Consider the following 25000-nt stretch of genomic DNA (forward strand, 5'->3'; position numbering starts at 1 on the left):
CCTCCTCCTCCCCCTACCACCTTCTCCTCCTGCTCCTCCACTTCTCTTTTTCCGCTTCCTCTTCCTCCTCCTCTTCCTCTCCACATACCACACTCCCTTCTAGCACCAATTGCTGACCAGGACCTAGGGGACAGTATCAATATACAGATGCGGCCCCTCTGTCTCTGGTCACTTGTAGGCCTATGAATGTAGGGGTCATGAAAGGACAGCAAGGACAACACCGAAGTGTCCTAAACCCACCTGAGAACATATGATATCTTTAGGGCAGTGGTTCTCAACCTTTTTAATGCCGCGACACCCCAACCGGTCGTAAGTCGAGGACTACTCAACCGGTCGTAAGTCGAGGACTACTCAACTGGTGCAGCCCCGTTTGCAGAATGGGACTTTTGGCGGGCTCAGCAGGGCAGAGACAGCCTAGGCAATTCCTATTGGCTTTTGAAAGCCAATAGAATTAGACTCTATTCGAGAGAGTCTATTCGATTGGCTTTCAAAAGCCAATAGAATAAAAGGGAGGAGCACAGCTAAGGAAAAGGGGGGGAAAAATGGCGGACTGCGTTGTTTGGTGACCCCCGTGAAATGGTCGTTCGACCCCAAATGGGATCCCGACCCACAGGTTGAGAACCACTGCTTTAGGGAGACACCCGAAGGGGAACATGTTTAGCTACTTCTGCTTTCTCCCTTCGTATCTACAGACTGACTGGGTACAATCTTTATCTTATGTGTGTCAGCTTTGCTGGCTGGGTTGCTTATGTAATCAGAAAGAATAAATACAAGGATCTCTTGTCATTCGTTGCCCCTCTCATTTCGAGGAGCCCGTCTGTAGTCAGCTGAATAAAAACCTAAAGCTCGAAGGCAACTTCTGGCTTCCTGTATTTCTTTATCGAGCAAAACCTCAGAACCTGCATATCACAATGATATTATCCAGTTGGGTCATGAAACGTCTGCAAGGAAACCAGCCAGCTCAGAGAGCACCAAGGACCCCACAGTCCTCCTCCTCCTCCAACATCTAGCACTGATGATGTTCCCTAGTTGGGTCATGAAACATTTGCAAGAAAACACCCAAGCTCAGAAAGCACCAAGGACCCCACAATCCTCCTTCTCCTCCCGCACTCCCTTCTAACACTGATGATCTTCCCTAGTTGGGTCATGAGATGTCTGCAAGAAAACATCCAAATTCAGGGAGCACCAAGGACCCCACAGTCCTCCTCCTCCTCTTTCTCCTCCTCCTCCTCCTCCTCCTCCCACCTAGCACTGATGATATTCCCTAGTTGGGTCATGAAATGTCTGCCAGAAAACAACCCAGCTCAGAGAGCACCCAGGACCCCTCATTTCATCCCTGAGCTACCAATATTCTCATTGTCAGTTCGAGGGTTGCATGGCTGGCGTATCCAGCAGGCTGGATAAAGTGAATTTTCTTTCCTTGCCGACCGAGTTAACACCAAGCGGCAAAGATTGAAAGCGGGCACCATAAACTCCCCCTTACATCTCGATTGGCATACGTTGATATTAGTGCAATAAGCACACACTGTCCAGGACAGGTCCTAAATCGATGGGGGGGGGGAAAGTCTGTGTGTTCCTGGCCATCGGTCAGCTCAGGTCCTGCTTTGTTCTGGGTCGCGGATGCGGGACGGGCCCTTTGCCTCCCGCCAGGGAGGAGAAGGGAACAGGACAACCTGGGGAATGGCAGATAAGGGGAGGTGTATTTACCGTAGGTTGGGTTACTCAACAGTTCGGCTGGAGTCTTCAGTCGCTTTGCTGGCAGGAGAACCGACTCCTAAAAAAAAAAAAAATGCAGCAAAAAAGGAAATTATTAGAATGTGTCGGGGGTGACAAACGGCAATTGAGGGGAGAGACGAGATTTTGGAATGCAGCCACAATCCTGTAGCAAACAGGAGCAAACCGGTTTGGGCTATTCGTTAAGGCACCCGGCTAAAGACTGGGAGACGGTGAGTTCTAGTCCTGCCTTAGACATGAAATCCAGCTGGGTGACTTTGGGCCAATCACCAGGAGATGGGGAGTTCTAGTCCCGCCTTAGGCATGAAAGCCCACTGGGTGACTTTGGGCCAATCACCAGGAGACGATGAGTTCTAGTCCCGCCTTAGGCCTGGAAGCTGACTGAGTGACTTTGGGCCAATCACCAGGAGACAGTGAGTTCTAGTCCCGCCTTAGGCCTGGAAGCGGTTGGGTGACTTTGAGCCAATCACCAGGAGACGGGGAGTTCTAGTCCTGCCTGAGACACAAAACCCAGCTGGGTGACTTTGGGCCAACCACCAGGAGACGGGGAGTTCTAGTCCCGCCTTAGGCCTGGAAACCAACTGCACGACTGACCCAATCCCCAGGAAATTAGGAGTTCTTGTTCCAGCTGAGGCAGGAAAGCCAGCTGGCTGATTTTTGTGCTAGTCCCTCTCTCTCCCTCCAGCCCACCTCACAGGGTTGTCATTGTGGGGAAAATAGGAAGGAAGGAGGAATGTTCGATATGTTCGTCACCTTAAAAAAACAATATAAATTACAAAAATTACAAAAATCCTGCCAGGGAAGAGATGAAAAAGTCCACTGGAGGGCAACGGGCATGCCGCCTGCATTTGAAGCCCACCTCTCCCTGCCTGAAAGATGCTTTTTTTCAGGATTTCCTTCTTTTTTCTCCGAAGACCTTTCCCTTCCCATCCCAGAAGCTTCTTCAGCTCCGACCAGATTCCCACGGGAAGGGGAATCCCGTACCTTCCAGTCAGAACTGAAGGAAGCTTCCGGGAGGAGAAGCGAAACGTCTTCAAAAGAAAAAAAAAAACGAGAAAGTCCAGGTGCCTCCTGGGGAAAAAAAAAAGCACCTTTGGGACACAACCCATGACCTGGAGGTCTCCCTAGACTAGTGGTTCTCAACCTTTTTAATCCCAACCGGTCGTAAGTCGAGGACTACTCAACCGGTCGTAAGTCGAGGACTACTCAACTGGTGCAGCACCGTTTGCAGACTGGGACTTTTGGCGGGCTCAGCAGGGTAGAGACAGCCTGGACAATTCCTGTTGGCTTTTGAAAGCCAATCGAATTAGGCTCTATTCAAGAGAGCCTCTTCTATTGGCTTTCAAACGCCAATAGAATCAAAGGGAGTAGCACAGCTAAGGAAAAAGGGGGGAAAAAATGGCGGACTACGTTGTTTGGCGACCCCCGTGAAATGGTCGTTCGACCCACAGGTTGAGAACCGCTGCCCTCGACGTCTCCCCGCCTCCAACATCTACCAGGGGCTGACACTGGATGCGGGGATTTGAGATCTGTTTCTGGAAGTCCTCCCTGGAAATCTGAGTCACCACGTCCATAAAACGCAGCTGTCTTCGGCGTTTGGAGGGGCGTTGCGGCGACGGCTCGTATTCGGGAAGTCGGAGCTGGGGGGAAAAAAAACCAAAAACAAAAAAACACCGCCTGAGAATTTCTGGGCCGACCTTGAAGGGTTTTGAACCCTTCCTGGGGGCAGCCTCGGAGGGGGAGAAGGACCCTCCCTGCCCTCCTCCTTTGATCTCACCTCGGGACTCAACGGGGCAGGTGGCCCTCTCTTGGCCCTGGCCCTGGGCGAAGGGGGCGTCGGTGGGAACCTGGGTTCCTCTCCCGCAGGCGTACTCTCTAAAGATAAGGAGAAGGATGAAGGCCAGGTGGCATCTGGAAAAACGAGCCAATTTTTCCGGCCCTCCAGGAAAAGGATGAGCCGAGAGCGGGAAGATTAAAGGCCAAGGGGGAAAAAAAAAATAGCTCAGGCTTAATTGAGCGTTGTTGTTTTTTTCCCCTTGGCACCTCGGCCGAATCTGAACAGCTGCTTGCAGGTTTTATTCTGCATGATGTTGTACAGGCAGTCCTCCACTTGCGATCGGTGGATCGGAATAGAGCTGGAAGGGACCTTGGAGGTCTTCTAGTCCAGCCCCCTGCTCAAGCAGGAGAGCCTAGAGCAGTGGTTCTCAACCTTTTTAATGCCGCAACCCCCAACCGGTCATTTCAATCAATCAATCAATCAGAATGGAGCTGGAAGGGACCTTGGAGGTCTTCTAGTCCAGCCCCCTCCTCAAGCAGGAGACCCTATGCCATTTCAATCAATCAATCAATCAATCAATCAATCATCAATCAGAACAGAGCTGGAAGGGACCTTGGAGGTCTTCTAGTCCAGCCCCCTGCTCAAGCAGGAGACCCCAGACCATTTCACTCACTCACTCATTCAATCAATCATCAGTCAGAATAGAGCTGGAAGGGACCTTGGAGGTCTTCTAGTCCAGCCCCCTGCTCAAGCAGGGGGTCAGACTAGAAGACCTCCAAGGTCCCTTCCAGCTCTGTTCTGATTCTGAGTCTGAGTCTAAAAAAAGCGTGTAAAATTGGGCATCTCTCACTTCACGACCGCCTTGCTTAGCCATGGAAATTGTGGTCGTAAGCTGAGGACCGCCTTCTTTTTTGTGTGTGTGTTTTTTTTCCCCACACAGAAACGCGCCTTCTTTGAGTCAAGCGAAAGTGAGGAAGGGGCTCTCCGGATCATCATGCCCTTTGCCCGCAGACCCCCCCCCGCTCACCCAAAGGCTGCAGAGGAACGCCGACAGAAGGCTGCCCCTCTTCTCTCAAGATCAGCCCCGTTTCTTTCGCAGTTACGGTCTCCTCCACAGTCCTGTCCCCCCCCCAAAAAATAAAGATAATAATAATAATTTTAAAAAAAATGAAACACACATTTTATTTCTTCCAAGTGACTCAATTTTCTTAGCTTCTAAAATCAAATGCCCAAAGGCAAAAGCAAGCAATGGGAGAGAAAGGTAAGGAGGAGGGAAAAGGAAACCTATGGGAAAGGGAGGGCGAAAAAAAGGCAGGCTTTATTTCTGTTTCGTTTTATCTCCAGACCAGGGGTCTTCAAACATGGCCCTTTGATGACTGGTGGACTTCAACTCCCAGAATTCCTCAGCCAGGCACGCTGGTTGAGGAATTCTGGGAGTCGAAGTCCACAAGTCATCAAAGGGCCAAGATGGAAGACTCCTGTTTGTGGACTTCAACTCCCAGAATTCCTCAGCCAGCGTGAGGGAACTATGTCCCTTTTATTACTTATGGACTTCAACTCCCAGAATTCCTCAGTCGGCCATTTTGATGAAGCTGAGGGCTTAGACCCAGATCAAGGGTCTTCAAACTTGGCCCTTTGATGGCTGGTGGACTTCAACTCCTAGAATTCCTCAGTTGGTCATTTTGATGAAACCGCGGGCTTGGATCCAGACTAGGGGTCTTCAAACTTGGCCCTTTGATAACTTGTGGACTTCAACTCCCAGAATTCCTCAGCCAGGCGTGCCTGGCTGAGGAATTCTGGGAATTGAAGTCCACCCATCTTCAAGCTGCCAAGGCTGAGAAACTCTGTATCTAGTTTAGGGGTCTTCAAACCTGGCCCTTTGATGACTTGTGGACTTCACAAGTCCTTGGTGCTCCTTGAGGTTTTTTCTTCTTCTTGCAGACAAAGCAGAGAGGAGGAGGAGGAGGAGGAGGAGGAGAATTATGTGGTCCTTGGTGCTCCCTGAGCTTGTTTTTTTTCCTTGCAGACGTTTCATGATCCAACTAGGGAACATCACCAGTGCTGAAAGGGAGAGCAACTCCTCCCTTCCTTCTAGCACTGATGATGTTAGTTAGTTGGGTCATGAAACGTCTGCAAGAAAATAACCAACCTGATAGAGCACAGTTTAGCCCCAAGCCACAAATATTCTCTGCTATTTATTCTTTACTTTCCTGGACAGGTTTTTGAGATCCAAGAAGCCCACTGCAATTGTTTGACCAGCAGCAAACTAGGAAGTGATTGTGCAACTCCGAGGGGGGGGGGTGAATCTCCTGAAAAGCCTGCTGGCTCAGTTCTTTCCTTTTTCAATTCTTTCTCTCTGCCTAATCTCCACCACTCTACAACCCCCCCCCCCTTTGATCCTACCCCCACCCACTGCCCACCCAGAACCCAACTGGGAGCATTAGGAGAAGTCCCCAAGCCCCATGTCTTTACCCTGTGGGAGGCGACAGCCCCAAGGACACCCATGGCTCTGGCACTCTGGCTTCCTCCACGGATTCTGTGGGGGGGGGGGGGAGAGAGAGAAGGCAAAACTGTAAGGAAGGAAGCAAAGAATGCAAGCAGTGGAGCTGCAAAGTGAGAGAGGGAAGCAGTTGGGAAGCTGGAAGAAATTTTGGAAATGGATATGGGGAGGGGGGAGAGGACCCCTCTGGTAGCCCCTTTGCAATGAAGACTTTTGTGACAAAGGAACACTTTTTCTATTCTATTCTGTTCTGTTATTTTTTCTGTTTTCTATTCTATTCTATTCTATTCTGTTCTATTCTATTCTATTCTACTCTACTCTATTCTATTCCATTCCATTGCATTCCATTCCATATTTTCTATTCTATTCTACTCTATTCTCAATAGATTCTATTCTATTCTGTTCTGTTCTATTCTATTCCATATTTTCTATTCTATTCTATTCTATTCTATTCTATTCTATTCTGTTCTGTTCTGTTCTATATTCCATTCTATTTCTTATTCTGTTCTGTTCTGTTCTATTCCATTCCATTCCATTCTATTCTATTCTATTATATTATATTCCTGTCCTATGCTGTCTATATCTGTCTGTCTGTCTGTTTGTCTACCTGTCTATCTATCCATATCTATTTATCTATCTATCATCTTTCTATCTATCTATCTATCTATCTATCTATCTATCTATCTATCTATCTATCTATCTATCCATCCTATTTATCTATCATTTATCTATCCTATCTATCTCTTCTCTCTCATCTACCTCATTTATGACTATTTATATCTATTTCATCTACTATTATCTATCATATTGTCAACACTGCTAACATTGGATGTTCTTGCTTTGACACATATATCTATTATGTATGGCCTGTTTGTCGCTCTCTCTATTATCTGTCATATATCTATTCTTTCTCTCTCACACACACACACATATACACAAACACACATGTATCTATCTATCTATCTATCTATCTATCTATCTATCTATCTATCTATCTATCTATCTATCTATCTATCCATCCATCCATCCATCCATCCATCCATCCATCCATCCATCCATCCATCCATCCATCTATCTATCTATCTATCTATCTATCTATCTATCTATCTATCTATCTATCTATCTATCTATCTATCTATCTATCTTGTATGCTGCCCGTCTCACCCTCTTTTTCTGTATTCAGTATGGAGATGGGACAAAGTAACCCTTCCCAACCAGGGGAATCTTCAGTTGTTCTGGCTTCTGATCCAAAACCAGGATCTTGGTAGCTAAAGAATGAAGGGACCTGCACATCTGGAGGGTGCAGGTGTTCAAAGATGATCTGCTGAGATAGAACTCCAGACTCACCAGCTGATTTGCCCTGCTATCCTATTGCTCAAGAACCACCACCTCTTTGGAAAGAGTTTAAAGACAAACCAGAGACCCTCCTTGGATTTCAAACAGGGTCTGGGATTCCAGAAAGCAACTGAGGCCACTGGGGAGAAGACCATCGGTCAATCTGATTCACCTAAAATGTTCCTGAGTTTCAGGACCAGGAAACAGCCTAAAAATCTCACCGGGCATTAGGAATCCCTCCTGCTCCACCAACAGGTCGATCTCTCCAGCTGTGATTTCAGGGAGGTCTTGCTCATCCTATGGTGGAGGAGAAACCACTATGAACCTGTTATGTGGGCTGGTCTCCCACTCTGACATTGCAAATCACATCATTACAAATCACAACTCTGTTATTCTATTCTATTCTATTCTATTCTATTCTATTCTATTCTATTCTATTCTATTCTATTCTATTCTATTCTATCCTATCCTATCCTCTCCTATTCCGTATTTTATTATTCTATTCTATATTCTGTTCCATTCCATTCCATATTTCCTATTCTATTCTATTCTATTCTATTCTATTCTATTCTATTCTATTCTATTCTATTCTATTCTATTCTATTCTATTCTGTTCTGTTCTATTCTATTTTCTAATCTAGATTTTATATTCTATATTCTATTCTACATGCTATTCTATAATTCTATTCTATTCCATATTCTGTTCTGTTCTGTAATTTAATTCTATTCTATTCTTTTCTATTCTATTCTGTTCTGTTCTATTCTGTAATTTAGTCATATTCTGTTCTATTCTATTCTATTCCTCCATTCCCATTCCATTCTATTTCATCCCATTATTCTATTCTATTCTATTCTATTCTATTCTATTCTATTCTATTCTATTCTATTCTATTCTATTCTATTCTATTCTATTCTTCTATTCTATTCTATTCTGTAATTTAATTCTATTCTGTTCTATTCTATTCCTCCATTCCCATTCCATTCTATTTCATCCCATTATTCTATTCTATTCTATTCTATTCTATTCTATTCTGTAATTTAATTCTATTCTGTTCTATTCTATTCCTCCATTCCCATTCCATTCTATTTCATCCCATTATTCTATTCTATTCTATTCTATTCTATCCTATCCTCTCCTATTCCGTATTTTATTATTCTATTCTATATTCTGTTCCATTCCATTCCATATTTCCTATTCTATTCTATTCTATTCTATTCTATTCTATTCTATTCTATTCTGTTCTATTCTATTTTATTTTCTAATCTAGATTTTATATTCTATATTCTATTCTACATGCTATTCTATAATTCTATTCTATTCTATTCCATATTCTGTTCTGTTCTGTAATTTAATTCTATTCTATTCTTTTCTATTCTATTCTGTTCTGTTCTATTCTATTCTGTAATTTAGTCATATTCTGTTCTATTCTATTCTATTCCTCCATTCCCATTCCATTCTATTTCATCCCATTATTCTATTCTATTCTATTCTATTCTATTCTATTCTATTCTATTCTATTCTTCTATTCTATTCTATTCTGTAATTTAATTCTATTCTGTTCTATTCTATTCCTCCATTCCCATTCCATTCTATTTCATCCCATTATTCTATTCTATTCTATTCTATTCTATTCTATTCTATTCTATTCTATTCTATTCTATTCTATTCTTCTATTCTATTCTATTCTATTCTGTTCTGTAATTTAATTCTATTCTGTTCTATTCTATTCCTCCATTCCCATTCCATTCTATTTCATCCCATTATTCTATTCTATTCTATTCTATTCTATTCTATTCTATTCTATTCTATTCTATTCTATTCTATTCTATTCTATTCTCATCCTTGTCTTCGCCTCTTCCCCACTTCCCAGCAGGAGGGCTTACTTCAATTTTCAGCAGTGTGATGGGCTCGGATTCCTTGAGTGTGATCGCTTCAGGAGAGACTGTGATCCTTGGTTTTCCTTTGGCATGACAAGATTTGAAAGTTAGTGGTTGATTTTGCAAACTTGCACTCTCTCTTCTGGCTCAGCGCCGTGAAAATGAACTAAAGCGGAAATTCCATTTCGACTTACAATTCATTTAGTGACCACGTGAAGTCACAATGGCCCTGGAAAAAAGGGACTTATGACCGCTTTTCACACTTATGACCATTGCAGCACCCCACCCCACCCCGTGGTCACGCGATCAGAATTCTCACGTTTGGCAGCTGCTTCATATTTATGACGGTTGCAGTGTCCTCTCTGTGTGTGTGTGTGTGTGTGAGAGAGAGAGACGTGATCCCCTTTTGCAACCTTGTGACAAGCAAGGTCGACAGGAGAAGCCAGGTTGACTATGACAAACTGATGACTAACTTAACCCCTGCAGTGATTCGTATAACAACGGTGGCAAGAAACGTCATAAAACGGAGCAAAACCCCCTTCACCAATCTTTCTCTTAGCCACAGAGGTTTTGGTCGTAAGTTGAGGACGATCTGTACTGAAAAATAAAGAGTTGGCCTTGCAAAGCCAGGAAATTCAGAGAGCTGTTTTTATTCACGGCCCAGGAATGTGCTTTGCTCATCTTTCATGAGTCAAAAGATTCTGGTTTTTTTTTTTATAATTCTTATTTCTGCTGCAGATGATTACAGGGTGACAAAAGGAATTCTGCGAGGTTATTTCCGTACAACGCCTGTTCCTCGCAGCTGCAGAGACAACGGCATTCAAGCGAGCCATGATCAAACGGAAGGAAGGGGTAGCTTTGTGCCAGTGGAATGAGTAATTGTTAAAACTGGGCTAGCTCATGGCAAGAAAGAAACTTCTCAGCCAGAAGCGGCAGAGAGGAAAATGAAAAAGGAGAGAAGAGGACAGCTTGGTTTTTGTGTCCTATGAAACAAAGAGGGTCGGGTCACAATATTCTCCCCACCACCACCTTAATTCCTGCAAAGGTCACATCTTCCTATCGCAAAGTGTTTTTTTTTTTTTTCAAAAGGCAACTGGACTTTCTAGTGTTCATAATAAGAATGATGATGATGATGATGATGGAAGGGAGCTTGAAGATCTTCTAGTCCAACCCCCTGCTCAGGCAGGAAACTCTATATACCATTTCAGACAAATGGCTGTCCAGTCTCTTCTTAAAAACTTCCAGTGTTGGAGCATTCACAACTTCTGAAGGCGAGTAGAGTATTTATTTATTTATTTAATTTATTTATATGCCGCCCAATCCCGAAGGACTCAGGGTGGCGTACAAAATTAAAACAGTCACCGAGAATAAAACAATAAAATGATACAATCATACCGCCAGTCCGATCATGTCCCGCCCCCCCCCCCCGGGGACATCAGCCCCAGGCCTGCCGGAACAGGAGAGTTTTGACGGCTTTCTTAAAGGCCGGCAGGGTGGGAGTAGTTCGAACCTCGGGGGGAAGTTGATTCCACCAGGTCGGAGCCACCACAGAAAAGGCCCTTCCCCGAGGGCCCGCCAGCTGACATTGTCTGGCCGACGGGACCTGAAGGAGGCCCAATCTGTGGGACCTCACCGGTCTCTGGGAGCTGTGCGGCAGTATGCGGTCCTGTAAGTAACCTGGCCCTATGCCATGAAGGGCTTTAAAGGTGATAACCAACACCTTGAATTGCGTCCGGAGGCCCACAGGAAGCCAGTGCAGCTCGCGGAGGATAAGTGACACGTGGGCGTACCTTGGCGCGCCCACGATCGCTCTCGCGGCTGCATTCTGAACCAACTGCAGCCTCCGAACACTCTTCAAGGGTAGCCCCATGTAGAGCGCATTACAGTAATCCAGCCTTGAGGTGACGAGGGCATGAGTGACTGTGAGTAAAGCCTCGCGGTCCAGATAAGGCTGCAACTGGTGCACCAGGCGAACCTGGGCAAAGGTCCCCCTGGCCACAGCCGATAGATGTTGTTCTCCTGCCTTCAGGCGCTGGAATTGGGTATGTCTAGTTTAACGAAGAGAAGGACAAGGGGGGACATGATAGCAGTGTTCCAGTATCTCAGGGGCTGCCCCAAAGAAGAGGGAGTCAAGCTATTTTCCAAAGCACCTGAAGGCAGGACAAGAAGCAATGGATGGAAACTAATCAACGAGACAAGCAATCTAGAACTCAGGAGAAACTTCCTGACAGATAGAACAATTAACCAGTGGAACCACCTGCCTCCAGAAGCGGTGAATGCTCCAACACTGGAAGTTTTTAAGAAGAGACTGGACAGCCATTTGTCCGAAATGGTGTAGGGTTTCCTGCCTGAGCAGGGGGTTGGACTCGATGACCTCCAAGGTCCCTTCCAACTTTATTATTATTATGGATCATCGCACAGTCAGCCAGATGTTCAGACTGGATTTGGCATTTTGTCTACCTATCGAGTCTTACCAAGGACCTGGGATAGGCAGATGTGGATGTTTGATGGTATTACAGGTATCGTCGCAGGATAAGCAGTTTCTAGTAAGGCCGCCTTTTGCAATTGACTAATAGTGAATTTGTCAATGCCGATGGTGTTCAAGTGGTGCTCCAGTTGTTTTGGGATTGCACCCAAGGAGTCTATGACTATTGGTACTACCCTTGCTTGCCTTTGCCCCAGTCTTTCTATTTCTATTTCTATTTGTTGGTCTTTATGTTCTCCAGTTCTTTCTCATCTATTCTGCTGTCTCCAGGCACTGCCACGTCCACTATCCAGACTTTTTTGTCTTTCTTATCGACAATTGTTAAGTCTGGGGTGTTGTTGTTGTTATTATTATTATTATGGTGTGGAGCCTTCTTGGAACTGCTGAAAGGACTCTGTTTAAACAGGAGATGGGGCTGTTGTAACCCCCCCTGGGTTGAGAAAAGGGTTCAGAAGAGGAGTCAAAGAGGCCATCTACATTAAGACGGAAGAGTCCTCTCTCAACAGAGGGGGAGGGATACGACACCACCTCTCCTCCTGTTTACCACACAGTCCTTTCAGCAGTTTCAAATAAAGTTCCACACCTATTTGCACCCTGATTTAGGTGACCCTGAGGGCTCAAATAAACCTCCAAGTGGCCTCAATGATTCTCATAGGGAGTACTAACGACCAGATGACTGCAAAGGAATATCAATCCTTCCATCCTCCGCCATTTGGTCAGAACTGAAGGAAGCTTCTTGGATCGAGAAGCGAAACGTCTTCAAGAGAGGAAGTCCAGTGGCCTTTGGAAAAAGCAGCTTTGGGACAATGGTGACCTAAAGGATCGTGGATTGACTGACTGATGGATTGCCTATGTATAGAGTAGAGTAATATTTTATTTTTCACCAGGATACGTATTTTGTAGCGGAAGAAGAAATAAGAGAGATTTGTGATAAAATCAATGATTTATGAGATTAAGAGCCAGAATAGATCTGGATTTGTATTTTAGAAGGAATACCCGAAGTGATCATATGTTTAATCTAAGATTAAATTGGACTATGGTAATTGTAAATTAATAAAGTTCAAAACGGGATTAGGATTTATGGAAATGAAATGCAGAAATGGATTGTTTTAAATATGTTAGATTATTTGAGGGAAATAGAGAGGGAACATTTAATGTATTTACTCGAGGTATTATATGATTTTGTTTCTGGACAACTGATCACCCAACCACCACCGTGTGTCTTGAGCATTTTGTTGTAAAAATTAAAAAAAACAATAAAATTTGTTATTAAAAAAAAAAGGATCGTGGATCTCCACAGACACCACCTCTTCCTGCAATGCTTTGAAAGTGGCAGCTGAAACAGGCCCCGTGAGGAGGTTTTCACACTTGGCTTCACAACTTCTGGGCAGTTTCAGTTTCACACCCGAAGCTGAGCAGAGGAAGCGAAGCCTCTGCAAAGCCTCTGTGGTGCGAGTCACCACATCCTCCCACAACTCGAAGCGGTTGTCGGGATTTGCATTTGTGGGTTTTACATGTCTTCCTGAAAGTCAAACCTGCTTCCCGTCTGCCTGAGGATGAGAGACTTTCTACCATCAGCCCCCCCCCCAAACTGCAGTCCTGACTTTCGGTCTTACCTGCCCTGCGAGGCGGGACGGAGGTTGGGGACCGTTCCAGAGGACTTCTGTCAGGAGTTGGGGCCTCCAAGATGTCTCGGACCTTGGAAAAAGAGGAAGACGGTCAGTCTGACATTGTGCCAGGAATTGGATTCTTCTGCCACGTGTGGGAATTTTGGCCGTTCCGGATCAGCTAGATGACCTTAGCTGAGCTAAACAGAGCCAGGTGTGGTTAGTATGGATGGGACACCACAAGGAAACCCCGCCATTGCAAGTGATCTGCCACCGTGGCTCGTATAAATCAATCAATCAATAAAAAATCCGCTGCCCAGGAAACTGGGTGATGCGAATTGAGCTCAAATGGGACCTTTCCCTTTCCCTGGAGAGGCCCAGCGCTGGATTGGAACTCGCTACACAGAAACTGGAAGAGCTTGCAGATTGGATCGCGAAAGCCGGATGTGGTGAAGGGATTAGGGCAAAGAGAATAGCAAGGGCACCTTCAAAAAGAAGGCTCTTACATGTGGGATGGAGAAAGGACTAGGCAGCAGCGGTTCCATCAGGCCGAAAAAGGGGTCGGGGGCTTCCTCCAGAGCTTCCATTAGAGCCAGTTGATCCGGAACCAGCAGGCCTGGTCTGGAGTTGGGAAGAAGAGAATGATAAAGTAAGGTAAGATAAGATAGGATAGAGAATAGAGAATAGATAATACATAATAGATAATAGGTAAGGTAAGATAGGATAGATAATATAGAGAATAGAGAATAGAGAATAGAGAATGGAGAATAGACAATAGACAATAGATAAGGTAAGATAGGATAGATAATAGATAATAGACAATAGACAATAAATAAGGTAAGATAAGATAGAGGATATATAATATATAATATATAGACAACAGACAATAGACAAAGTAAGTAAGATAGGATAGATAATAGAGAATAGACAATAGACAATAGACAATAGATAAGGTAAGATAGGATAGATAATAGATAATAGATAATAGATAATAGATAATAGACAATAGATAAGGTAAGGTAAGATAGGATAGATAATAGATAATAGATAATAGACAATAGATAAGGTAAGGTAAGATAGGATAGATAATAGATAATAGATAATAGATAAGGTAAAGTAAGGTAAGATAGGATAGATAATAGATAATAGACAATAGATAAGGTAAGATAAGATAGGATAGGATAGGATAGATAATAGATAATAGATAATAGACAATAGATAAGGTAAGGTAAGATAGATAATAGATAATAGATAAGGTAAAGTAAGGTAAGATAGGATAGATAATAGATAATAGACAATAGATAAGGTATGGTAAGATAGGGTAGATAATAGATAATAAATAGATAATAGATAAGGTAATGTAAGGTAACATAGGATAGATAATAGATAATAGACAATAGATAAGGTAAGGTAAGATAGGATAGATAACAGATAATAGATAAGGTAAAGTAAGGTAAAAGGATAGATAATAGATAGACAATAGATAAGGTAAGGTAAGATAGGATAGATAATAAATAAGGTAAAGTAAGGCAAGATAGGATAGATAATAGATAGTAGATAATAGACAATAGATAAGGAATGGTAAGATAGGATAGATAATAGATAATAGATAATAAATAGATAATAGATAAGGTAATGTAAGCTAAGATAGGATAGATAAGTGATAAGCAATGAGATAAGAGATAAGAGATAAAATAAGATACCCTTTATTGTCATTTTTTACTGTGGGCACACTGGCACACATTAAAAATGAAATTCTGCTCTCAAAAGTGTACACGTACATAACACACATAAAACAAGAAAAAGAATGATCTTGCCGAGGAACCCTAACACCCCCCCCCCCAAAATCACAGGCCTTTTAAATCAGTCAGGGAAAATCTCAATGGCTCACTGCTCAAGGTCGGTCAGATCAATCCTTATTTGTTGACGGGCACGGCTAAGGAGCTCCAAGCTGTGTTGAATTTCCTCTGAAAAGAGAGAGAGAGAAAAAATCAGAACCAGGGGAATCACCCAAACGTGGAAGCAATGCTTCTCACGTTCTTAATCCAAATGTTTCCAAAACATATCAGTGATTAATTTCGGAAAACCCCGGGGGAGAAAATTCTGGAAGGGAAATAAAAGGCAGAAATGGTTTTCATTCCAATTGCTTGATTTAACTTCTTCCAGATGTGTTGCACCCAACCACTAAAAACCAAAAAGACTTTATATTTTAGCCTACACAGCAATGTTTTTCAATCTCGACCTCTTTAAGAAGGGTGGACTTCAACTCCCAGAATTCCCCAGCCAGCATGGCTGGCTGTGGAATTCTGGGAGTTGAAGTCCTCATACCTTAAAATTGTCAAGTTTGGGAAACACTGTATAAGAGAAGCAACTTTTGTGAGATGCATCTGAGATGCAAAAGGTCTGCCTTTTCATCAAACTTTTATTTTAAAGATGCTACCAGCTGCCCCTTGTCCCAAAGGTGCTTTTTTTCAGGAGGCAACTGGACTTTTACTTCTCATCTCAGAAGCTTCTTCAGCTCTGACTGGTCACCATTCTTGGAAGCTTCTGGGATGAGAAGCGAAACGTCCTCAAAGACAAACAAGACAGTCCAGTTGCAAAAGCCAATTTAGGACGGACCCGACCCTGGAAGACTGAGAACTTCCAGCGAGTTGGGAAACAAATCGTACCCACAAGATATTGACACTGGCGACTGTAGACCAAGATCACACCGTACTGCAACTGAGCGGAGAGGTAGAGTGAGAATCGTGGCCGGGATGACCCAGGAACTGGCGACGGGACGCGGACCAGGATGTACGCCATGATCTCCTCGCTGTAAGGAAAAGGAAATGCAGGTAATATTCGTATACATTTATATACATCAAAAACCAGGTTGTTCACCAGAGCTCCAGAGGGAATGACGAGAAGCAATGGGTGGAAACTGATCAAAGAGAGAAGCAACCTGGAACGAAGGAGAAACTTCCTGACAGTGAGGACAATTAACCAGTGGAACAGCTGGCCACCAGAAGTCGTAGGTGCTTCATCACTAGAGGTTTTTAAGAAAAGACTAAGATAGTCACTTGTCTGAGACGGTATAGGTTCTTCTGCTTGAGCAGGAGGCTGGACTAGAAGACCTCCAAGGTCCCTTCCAGTTCTATTCTATTCTATTCTATTCTATATTCCAATATCTATTCTATTCTATTCTATTCTATTCTATTCTATTCTATTCTATTCTATTCTATTCTGTATTTTATTATTCTATTTCTATTTTATTCTGTTCTGTTCTGTTCTGCCTTGGTTAGTAATGTCGTAGGTGCTTCATCACTAGAGGTTTTTAAGAAAAGACTACAATAGTCACTTGTCTGAGACGGTATAGGTTCTCCTTCTTGAGCGGGAGGCTGGACTAGAAGACCTCCAAGGTCCCTTCCAGTTCTATTCTATTCTATTCTATTCTGTTCTGTTCTGTTCTGTTCTGTTCTGTTCTGTATTTTATTATTCTATTTCTATTCTATTCTGTTCTGGTCTGATCTGTTCTGTTTTGCCTTGCTTAGCAATGAAAAAATTTGGGCTCAAATGCCGTCGCAAGTTGAGGACAACTTATATAGATCCTGCCCTCTTCAAAGAAATCGCAATAATTACTATTGTGAGTACGATACAAAAACATTGTAAGGGCTCGGCTTACAAAAGAACTTACAACAGATCTTTCAGTGACAGTTCAAAGTTACAACGTCACTTTAAAAAAATGACTTGGGACCGTTTTTCGCTCTTAACGGCCGCTGGTCACGGGATCAAAATTCAGCCGCATGGCAACTGCCTCATATTTATGACGGTCGCAGCGTCCTGGGATCCTATGATTCCCCTTTTTGCAACCTGCTGACAAGCAAAGGTCAAGAGGGAAAGCCAGATTCACTTAACAGCCACGTTACTAACTTAACAACTGTGGCAAGAAAGGTCGTAAAATGGGACAAAATTCACTTAACAGAGGTTTCACTTAGTAACAAAATTTTGGGGCTCAACTGTGATCGTAAGTCTCTAGTCCAGTGGTTCTCAACCTGTGGGTCGGGACCCCATTTGTGGTCGAACGACCATTTCATGGGGGTCGCCAAAACGCAGTCCGCCATTTTTCCCGCTTTTCCTTAGTTGTGCTCCTCCCTTTTATTCTATTGGTTTTTGAAAGCCAATAGAATAGACTCTCTTGAATAGAGTCTAATTCTATTGGCTTTCAAAAGCCAATAGGAATTGTCCAGGCTGTCTCTGCCCTGCTGAGCCTGCCAAAAGTCCCATTCTGCAAACGGTGCTGCACCAGTTGAGTAGTCCTCGACTTACGACCAATTGAGTAGTCCTTGACTTACGACCGGTTGGGGGTCGCGGCATTAAAAAGGTTGAGAACCACTGCCCTAGAATGACCTATAATAATAAAAAAAAACATCTACTCAGCAGGTCTCAATTCCTCTTTTAGGGAAGTCACCTGTCACTCACCAGGTTTGGGGAACGTTGACTTTCAGATATTCCCGCTTTAGGAGTTTAGCGGCACCAGTGGCTGCCAACCTGTGGGACATAAGACAATGTCAATCTGTGGGGTGGGCTTTAAGACCCCCTTAACTCTATTCTACTGCACCCAACCTCTGAATTCCCAACCAAAGCAATTACCAAATTGTAGAAAAGCGCCCGGTATGGCGTTGCAGAACGCTGGGATAGTAGAACATGGTGGAATAAGTGTTTAAGAATAAGAGGAAGAAAAACAATAAGGTTGTGTGATTTTTAGAAATTGTAATATATATATATATATATATATATATATATATATATATATATATATATATGGAGGGATGTTTGTGCTTTCTTCGAAAGAGTGGCCCTTTTCCAGAAAAGAAAGCTATATCCTATCTATTGTATTATTGTATTATTTTATATGTATATTATTCAAATTGATCAAGAGACAGATATATTTAAGTCTGTTTGAAGTCAGGAGTTTGTCTGATCTCAGAAATCAAGTAATCTCAATGCCTCAGTTTGATTTGAGACAGCATCAAATTTAGGGCACTTTTTCTTCCTCATAAAGTTTAAATTATTTCATTATTTCATAAAAAATTAGGCTTTTTATCGACATTTAAAGTGAAAAGATGTAGAGTGGAGTTGTGGAGATTTTTTTTTAGCAATGCTTTTAAATTAAAAGGGTCACATGAACAGGTTAATAAGCAGAATTTATTGAGAATGACCCCTTTTAGGCCTATAACTAATTATTGTATAAGAATCAATCAGAATCAGAAAGAACTGAAGCCCAATGGATCATATCATTCAAAATAAATCTTAATTGTATTAATTGTGAGAAGTAAATGAGGACAGAGTATTAGGAATTAGGCAGATTCCCCCCCCCCAAAAAAAAGACAATTAAAAAGGGGCTTAATTAGTGCCTAATAGTAAATTAAGGTGGTTTAACTGGAGTAAAAACCAATGGCTTGGAGCTTTTGACCAACTCTATCTTGTTAATTATTGCAATTATTGAGAATTAAGTTGAAAAAAACGATACACTGAAAGAGTTAAGCCATCCCCAAAATGGGGGACCTGGTTGGTGAGTGATTTTTTAAAAAAAATATGAAGTAATTAAGGGATTAATTGGAATTAAGAGAGGAAAAGGTTGGGATTCCAAATGATTCTTGTAAATTAAAGTCTCTAAATTCCCTCAGTGTATCCTAGACATCAAATGAAACAGGTGTAGGCTTTTGCCTCTAAAAGAACAACTTTGGACCAATCACTGCTGTTTTCCAAAGCTCTGGCCAATAAGAATCTCTCCCTCCTTTAACGGCTCAGCCAATCCCGGCATGAAGAAAAAGGTGAAGGTTTCTTCCAGCTTGGAGACAAGACGTTAGTTCCATAGTTCCAACCAATCACATCTCTGTACAGTATTCACTCTTCTGCCCTACCCCCCCCCCACTCTGTGGGCAATTGAGCAGCTCCATCCTCCTGATTGGATGGAGCCCAACACCTGTTGTCATCCGGGTTTCTTTTGGGAGGGTGGACCAATAAGAAGGCTGTCTGGAGTTGTAGCCAATCAAATCTTACCTCTTCGGTTCTCAGGTAGTATAAATGCCATTCAGTCTTTTTTGCTTAGGTTCTTGCCCCAAGGCTCATTCACCCACCCTCTTGCTAAGCTTGACCAATGAGATGAAAGAGTTTGAGAGGAAAACCATCCAATCACAGTGCACAGTGATTTTGCCCTCCCTATTTCCCCTGGAGACAGTGTTCTTCACCCCAGAGATTAATTAATTAATTAATTTATATCCCACCATTATTATTTTTATGAACAATTCAAGGTAGCCCACATGCCTAATATTGCTTCCTCTTCCTATCTTCCCCACAGCAACACGCCTGTGAGGTGGATTGGGCTAGACAGAGAATGGCCCAAAGTCACCTAGCTAGTTACCTTGGCTAAGGTGGAACTAGAATTCACCATCTCCTGGCAATAGGCCCAAAGTGATCCAGATAGTTTTCATAGCTAAGAGGGGACTAGAACTCTCAGTCTCCTGGTGATTGGCCCAAAGTCACCCAGCCAGCTTTCATGGGCAAATGCGGGACTAGAACTCTCGGTCTCCTGGTGATTGGACCAAAGCCACCCAGCTGGCTTTCATGGGCAAATATGGGACTAGAACTCACAATCACCTGGTTTCTAGCCCAATTAATATGACTGCTAATATCACATGTCTGTTGTTATTATTACTATTACTTAAATAAACTTGCCATCAAACTCTCAATGACTCTGGGCAGCTCACAAAAAAAATTGCAATAAAATGAATAAAAACATGAAAAATAAAGACACAATACCCCATCTGTTTATACACTGACAAGGTATCGCGAGAATAGAATAATTCACAATAGGTATCCAGGACTGTCTTTCTTGGTCAGCCGAGCCCACCTTGCAAGGCTGTCGTGAGGGTTAAAACGGTTGCTCTGTAAGTGAGACGGATGGGCTCTAAATACGAAACTTACCATAAATTAAGGAAATAAAATAAAATAAAAACAGAATGGGTTAAAAACCCATTTCCCTCCCTCCCCCTACTTTGGTCCTTATCAAAGCAAATAGTACAGAAAAATTCCAACTCAGCCATTTACATCCTGGCCTTTCTAAACAGGCTGTATTACATATTCCATCGTCCTGTATCAGAATGATTGGGAGTTGATGGGAGTTGTGGTCCAACACAACCGGAAAGACCCAGATTGGGGAAAACAGCGCTGTAAAAAAAATCACAAAAGAAACAGCCTTTCTGTCTTCCTTTGCAATTTCCTTTTGTTAATTTAGCAGAGAGAAATGGCTAAATGTTTTATTAGAGGCCTTTGTTTTTCTCAGTCTATTATTCCTACAATTAATGTGCTTTATTTTGCAGCATTCAAGCTGAAAGGCTAACTTTTGCTAACTTTTCCCATGCTTGCACAAAGCAACACCTTAGGAATGCTTCAGCCAGCTTTAATAAGTTTTATCTTGCAGCGGATTTGCAAGGATCAAAGGGAAACTGATTAGGGAGGATAGGTTGCCTAGCAACCCTGGGAGTACAGCCTGACCTCACCATGCCAATCACATATGCCTGGAAATGGAGCTTTGATCTACGAATTGCAGGCTGATGTCATCTTGGTAGCTTAGTTCAGTAATTTTGCATGCTTTGCTTTAGATTTGTTAGCTATCTTATTTTCAGTGATTGATCCCAAAAGGCTGGGGTTCCTTGCCTGGCGGTGCTAGCCCAATTAATCATACACCAAAGTTTGAGATAAATTTAATTCTGCTGAATGGCTCGCTAAGGGTTCCCACAGCAAGTGACCAGAAACAAAACTTTCCAGCATTTTTATACCTGTGGTTGCAAGCAAGTGCATTTTGATCTCAGAGGTGCATGATATAAGCAATTGTTCCCTATAAGCATTCCTTAGACCTGAGATTATCCATCCATCCATCCATCCATCCATCCATCCATCCATCCATCCATCCATCCATCCATCCATCCATCTATCTATCTATCTATCTATCTATCTATCTATCTATCTATCTATCTATCTATCTATCTATATCTCCAAGATCCCTTCCAACTCTATCATTCTGTAAATCCTCAGCCGAAAATGTAAATAACTACCCTGATCTAATAGTTTGGTGGCCACTGAATTTTTTAAAATAAACTGCATTGTTCATGAGTTCACAAGAAATCTTGCCACATTTTTGTTCATGACTGGAAGACTGGTGCGTCCCCTCCACTTCCTGGAAACAGTTTTAAAAGTCTCAAGTTTTAAAATGAGTCAACGGCTTTTTGAGTTTCCTCTTTTTTTTTTTGTGACAAATGGCAAACAGAAAAGGAAACCAAAAAACCTGAGAAAATATTATTTTATGTATTTTAACAGGACTAATTACTAACATGGTGATGTTATGTAATAGTAATAGTAATAAAGTTGGAAGGGACCTTGGAGGTCATCTAGTCCAACCCCCTGCTCGGGCAGGAAACCCTACATCATTTCGGACAAATAACTGTCCAGTCTCTTCTTAAAAACTTCCAGTGTTGGAGCATTCACCGCTTCTGGAGGCAGGTGGTTCCACTGGTTAATTGTTCTAACTGTCAGGAAGTTTCTACTTAGTTCTAGGTTGCTTCTCTCCTTGGTTAGTTTCCACCTGTTGCTTCTTTTCCTGCCTTCGGGTGCTTTGGAGAATAGCTTGACTGCTTCTTCTTTGGGGCAGCCCCTGAGCTATTGGAAGACTGCTATCATGTCCCCCCTCGTCCTTCTCTTCATTAGACTAGACATCCCCAATTCCAGAACCGTTCCTTATATGTTTTAGCCTCCAGTCTGCTGATCCTCTTTGTTGCTCTACTCTGTACTCTTTCTAGAGTCTCAACTTCTTTTTTACATCGTGGTGACCAAAACTGGATGCAGTATTCCAAGTGTGGCCTTACCAAGGCCTTGTAAAGTGGTATTAATACTTCACGTGATCTTGATTCTGTCCCTCTGTTAGTGCAGCCCAGCACTGTGTCGGCCTTTTTGGCAGCTGCAGCACATGGCTGGCTCCTATTTAAGGGATTGTCCACTAGGACTCCGAGGTCCCTCTCACAGTTACTACTATTGAGCAAGGTACCCCCAGGGGTAGGTATGCTGACTCAGGAATTCTGGGAGTTGGAAGTCCATGAGTCATAAAAGAGCCGAGGTTGCCTACCCCGGCCCTATACTATACCTATACATTTGGTTTTTCTTGCCTAAATGTAGAACCTTATTTTTTTCACCCTTGAATTTCATTTTGTTAGATAGTGCCTAGTGTTTGAGTCTGTCCAGATCCTTTTGTATCTTAAGCCTGTAACTTCTGGAGTGTTGTCTGGAGTGTTCTTAACACTGTTGTGTTCCTAGAAACATTTTTTTTTTTAAAAAAAAAAGCAGTGAAACAGTAAAATATTTTTTTTTGGGGGGGGGGGGGAAACAAAACGCTGAATGGAAAGAACTGGAGAGAGGAAAAAAATGTTATTATTATCAGGATCTTGAGTTACCCCAAACTGCTTGGTGGGAGTATAATGTTATCAATGACATAATCCTCTCAAAATCAAAAATTTTACTTTGTAAAAATGTGTAAACCCATGATATTCCCCAATTTCGTAGGGGTTGGGCCATTCCACCTTCAAGACAATCTGGACACAGCTAGTTCATTTAGTAACTGTTCAAAGTTATAAAGGCACTGAAAAAAGTCAGTTACGACCGCTTTTCATACTTACGACTTTGGTAGCATCCCGTGGTCAGGTGATCAAAATTCAACTGCTTGGCAACTGCCTCACGTTTATGACGGTCGCAGCACCCCGGGTCACGTGATCCCCTTTTACAACCTTCTGACAATCAAAGTCATTGGGGGGGGGAGCTGGAGTCACTTAACAACCGTTACCTCAACCTATCATCTGCGGTGACTCCCTTAACAACTGAGGCGAGAATGGTCGTCAAACGGGGCAAAAGTCCCTGAACAAATGTCTCACTTAAGGACGGAGATTTGGGGCTCCAATTGGCGGTTGTAAATCGAGGATCACCTGTGTGATGTTTCCAAACAGACCAAGAAAAGGTGTTCCCAGAAATATTATTTATTATGGAATTCTTTCTTTAAACAGAGACTTAAGATGTTTCGGAAGGGAGCTGTTTAAACCCGGAGGCAAAATTTTAGTCCACGTATCCATTTAATTTAGTTTGAATTTTGAATCAGTTTATACTTCCGTGGGTTGTGTGAATGACGAATCCTAATTCCATAAGCCGAACAGTCCAATCCATGGAAATACCTTTCAGCAACCATTTTTGGACTTTAAACTTCTATATGCAATGTGACAAAACCGACAGTTAAATATCCTTTATCCTTCTCAAGACAGATTATAAAAATAAACTTTTCAAAACTGCTGCCGGTCTCAGTTCAAAACACTCGATTCTTATAAAACTATCAAGACCAGAACAATTTTTTTCAGGGGCCTGTTGTTGTTTTTTAAATCCTCTAAATCTAATTTCTTTTTGTGATGCAGGCGGTCCTTGACTTGCAAGCCATTCATTTAGCAACCAAACTTCCAACATCGCTGAAAAAAAGTGACTTGAAAGCAGGCCTCGCACTTACGTCCGTCGCCAAGGTCACGTGATCAGAATCCTGGCACCTGGCAACCAACGTTTACAATGGTTGCAGGGTCTTGGGATCACTATTTGTGAGCTTCGCAACTGGCTTTGGACACGCAAAGTCAATCGGGGGGGGGAAGCTGGGTTTGTTTAAGGACTGTCTGATTCACTTAACGTCTGCAGCGATTCACTTGGCAAGCGCAGCAAAGAGGTCGTAAAACAGAGCGCAATTCGCCTAACCATCTTCTTGCTTACTAGTGGAAGTTCTGCCACCCCCACCCCCCCCAGGGTGGTCGTAAGGTCCGGGATTACCTTGCTCAATACTAGTAACTGTGAGAGGGACCTCGGAGTCCTAGTAGACAATCACTTAAGCATGAGCCAGCCGTGTGCTGCAGCTGCCAAAAAGGCCAACACAGTGCTAGGCTGCATTAACAGAGGGATAGAACCAAGATCACGTGAAGTGTTAATACCACTTTACAAGGCCTTGGTAAGGCCACACTTGGAATACGGCATCCAGTTTTGGTCACCACGATGTAAAAAAGATGTTGAGACTCTAGAAAGAGTGCAGAGAAGAGCAACCAAAATGATCAGAGGCTGAAACATATGAGGAACGGTTGCTGGAATTGGAGATCTCTCGTTTAATGAAGAGAAGGATGAGGGGGGACATGATAGCAGTCTTCCAGTTTCTCAGGGGCTGCCCCAAAGAAGAGGGAGTCAAGCTATATTCTCCAAAGCGCCTGAAGGCAGGAGAAGAAGCAACGGATGGAAACTCATCAAGGAGAGAAGCAACCTGGAATTAAGGAGAAATTTCCTGATAGTTAGAATTAATCAGTGGAACCACCTGCTTCCAGAAGCGGTGAATGCTCCAACACTGCTCCAAGAGATTGGACAACCAATTTGTCTGAAATGGTATAGGGTTTCCTGCCTGAGCAGGGGGTTGGACTAGAAGACATCCAAGGTCCCTTCCAACTATTCTATTCTATTCTATTCCTATTCTGTATTTTATTATTCTATTCTGTTCTATATTATTCCATTCCATTCCATATTTTCTATTCTATTCTATTCTATTGTATATTGTTCTATTCCATTCCATATTTTCTGTTCTATTCTAT

General features: G+C 42.8%; 1 protein-coding gene across 3 annotated transcripts in view; it reads right to left on the reverse strand.

Moving 5' to 3' along the window:
- REC8 (REC8 meiotic recombination protein) overlaps nucleotides 1–19841 on the reverse strand; it is a 27071-nt gene extending 7230 nt beyond the window's left edge. For 2 of the 3 annotated variants that reach the window (XM_039338063.1, XM_039338061.1), the window contains exons 1-13: nucleotides 17946–18043; nucleotides 17775–17843; nucleotides 15986–16128; nucleotides 15208–15283; nucleotides 13823–13937; nucleotides 13326–13407; nucleotides 9231–9307; nucleotides 7568–7643; nucleotides 5984–6047; nucleotides 4539–4630; nucleotides 3512–3609; nucleotides 3231–3374; nucleotides 1708–1774 (exon numbers count right to left, since the gene is read on the reverse strand). In XM_039338063.1, coding sequence (XP_039193997.1) covers nucleotides 1708–1774; nucleotides 3231–3374; nucleotides 3512–3609; nucleotides 4539–4630; nucleotides 5984–6047; nucleotides 7568–7643; nucleotides 9231–9307; nucleotides 13326–13407; nucleotides 13823–13937; nucleotides 15208–15283; nucleotides 15986–16128; nucleotides 17775–17843; nucleotides 17946–18001 — 1159 coding nt within the window. In that variant the 5' untranslated portion in view covers nucleotides 18002–18043. Of the gene's footprint in view, nucleotides 1–1707; nucleotides 1775–3230; nucleotides 3375–3511; nucleotides 3610–4538; nucleotides 4631–5983; nucleotides 6048–7567; nucleotides 7644–9230; nucleotides 9308–13325; nucleotides 13408–13822; nucleotides 13938–15207; nucleotides 15284–15985; nucleotides 16129–17774; nucleotides 17844–17945; nucleotides 18044–19719 lie in introns of those variants that run through there. The other variant, XM_039338064.1, reaches the window with a different exon arrangement.
- Between the last annotated feature and the right edge of the window lie 5159 nt (nucleotides 19842–25000).

The sequence above is a fragment of the Crotalus tigris genome, unplaced genomic scaffold (assembly GCF_016545835.1).
Source record: "Crotalus tigris isolate CLP2741 ecotype Arizona unplaced genomic scaffold, ASM1654583v1 scf7180000017690.20705106771:4171800, whole genome shotgun sequence".
NCBI classification, from domain to species: domain Eukaryota; kingdom Metazoa; phylum Chordata; class Lepidosauria; order Squamata; family Viperidae; genus Crotalus; species Crotalus tigris.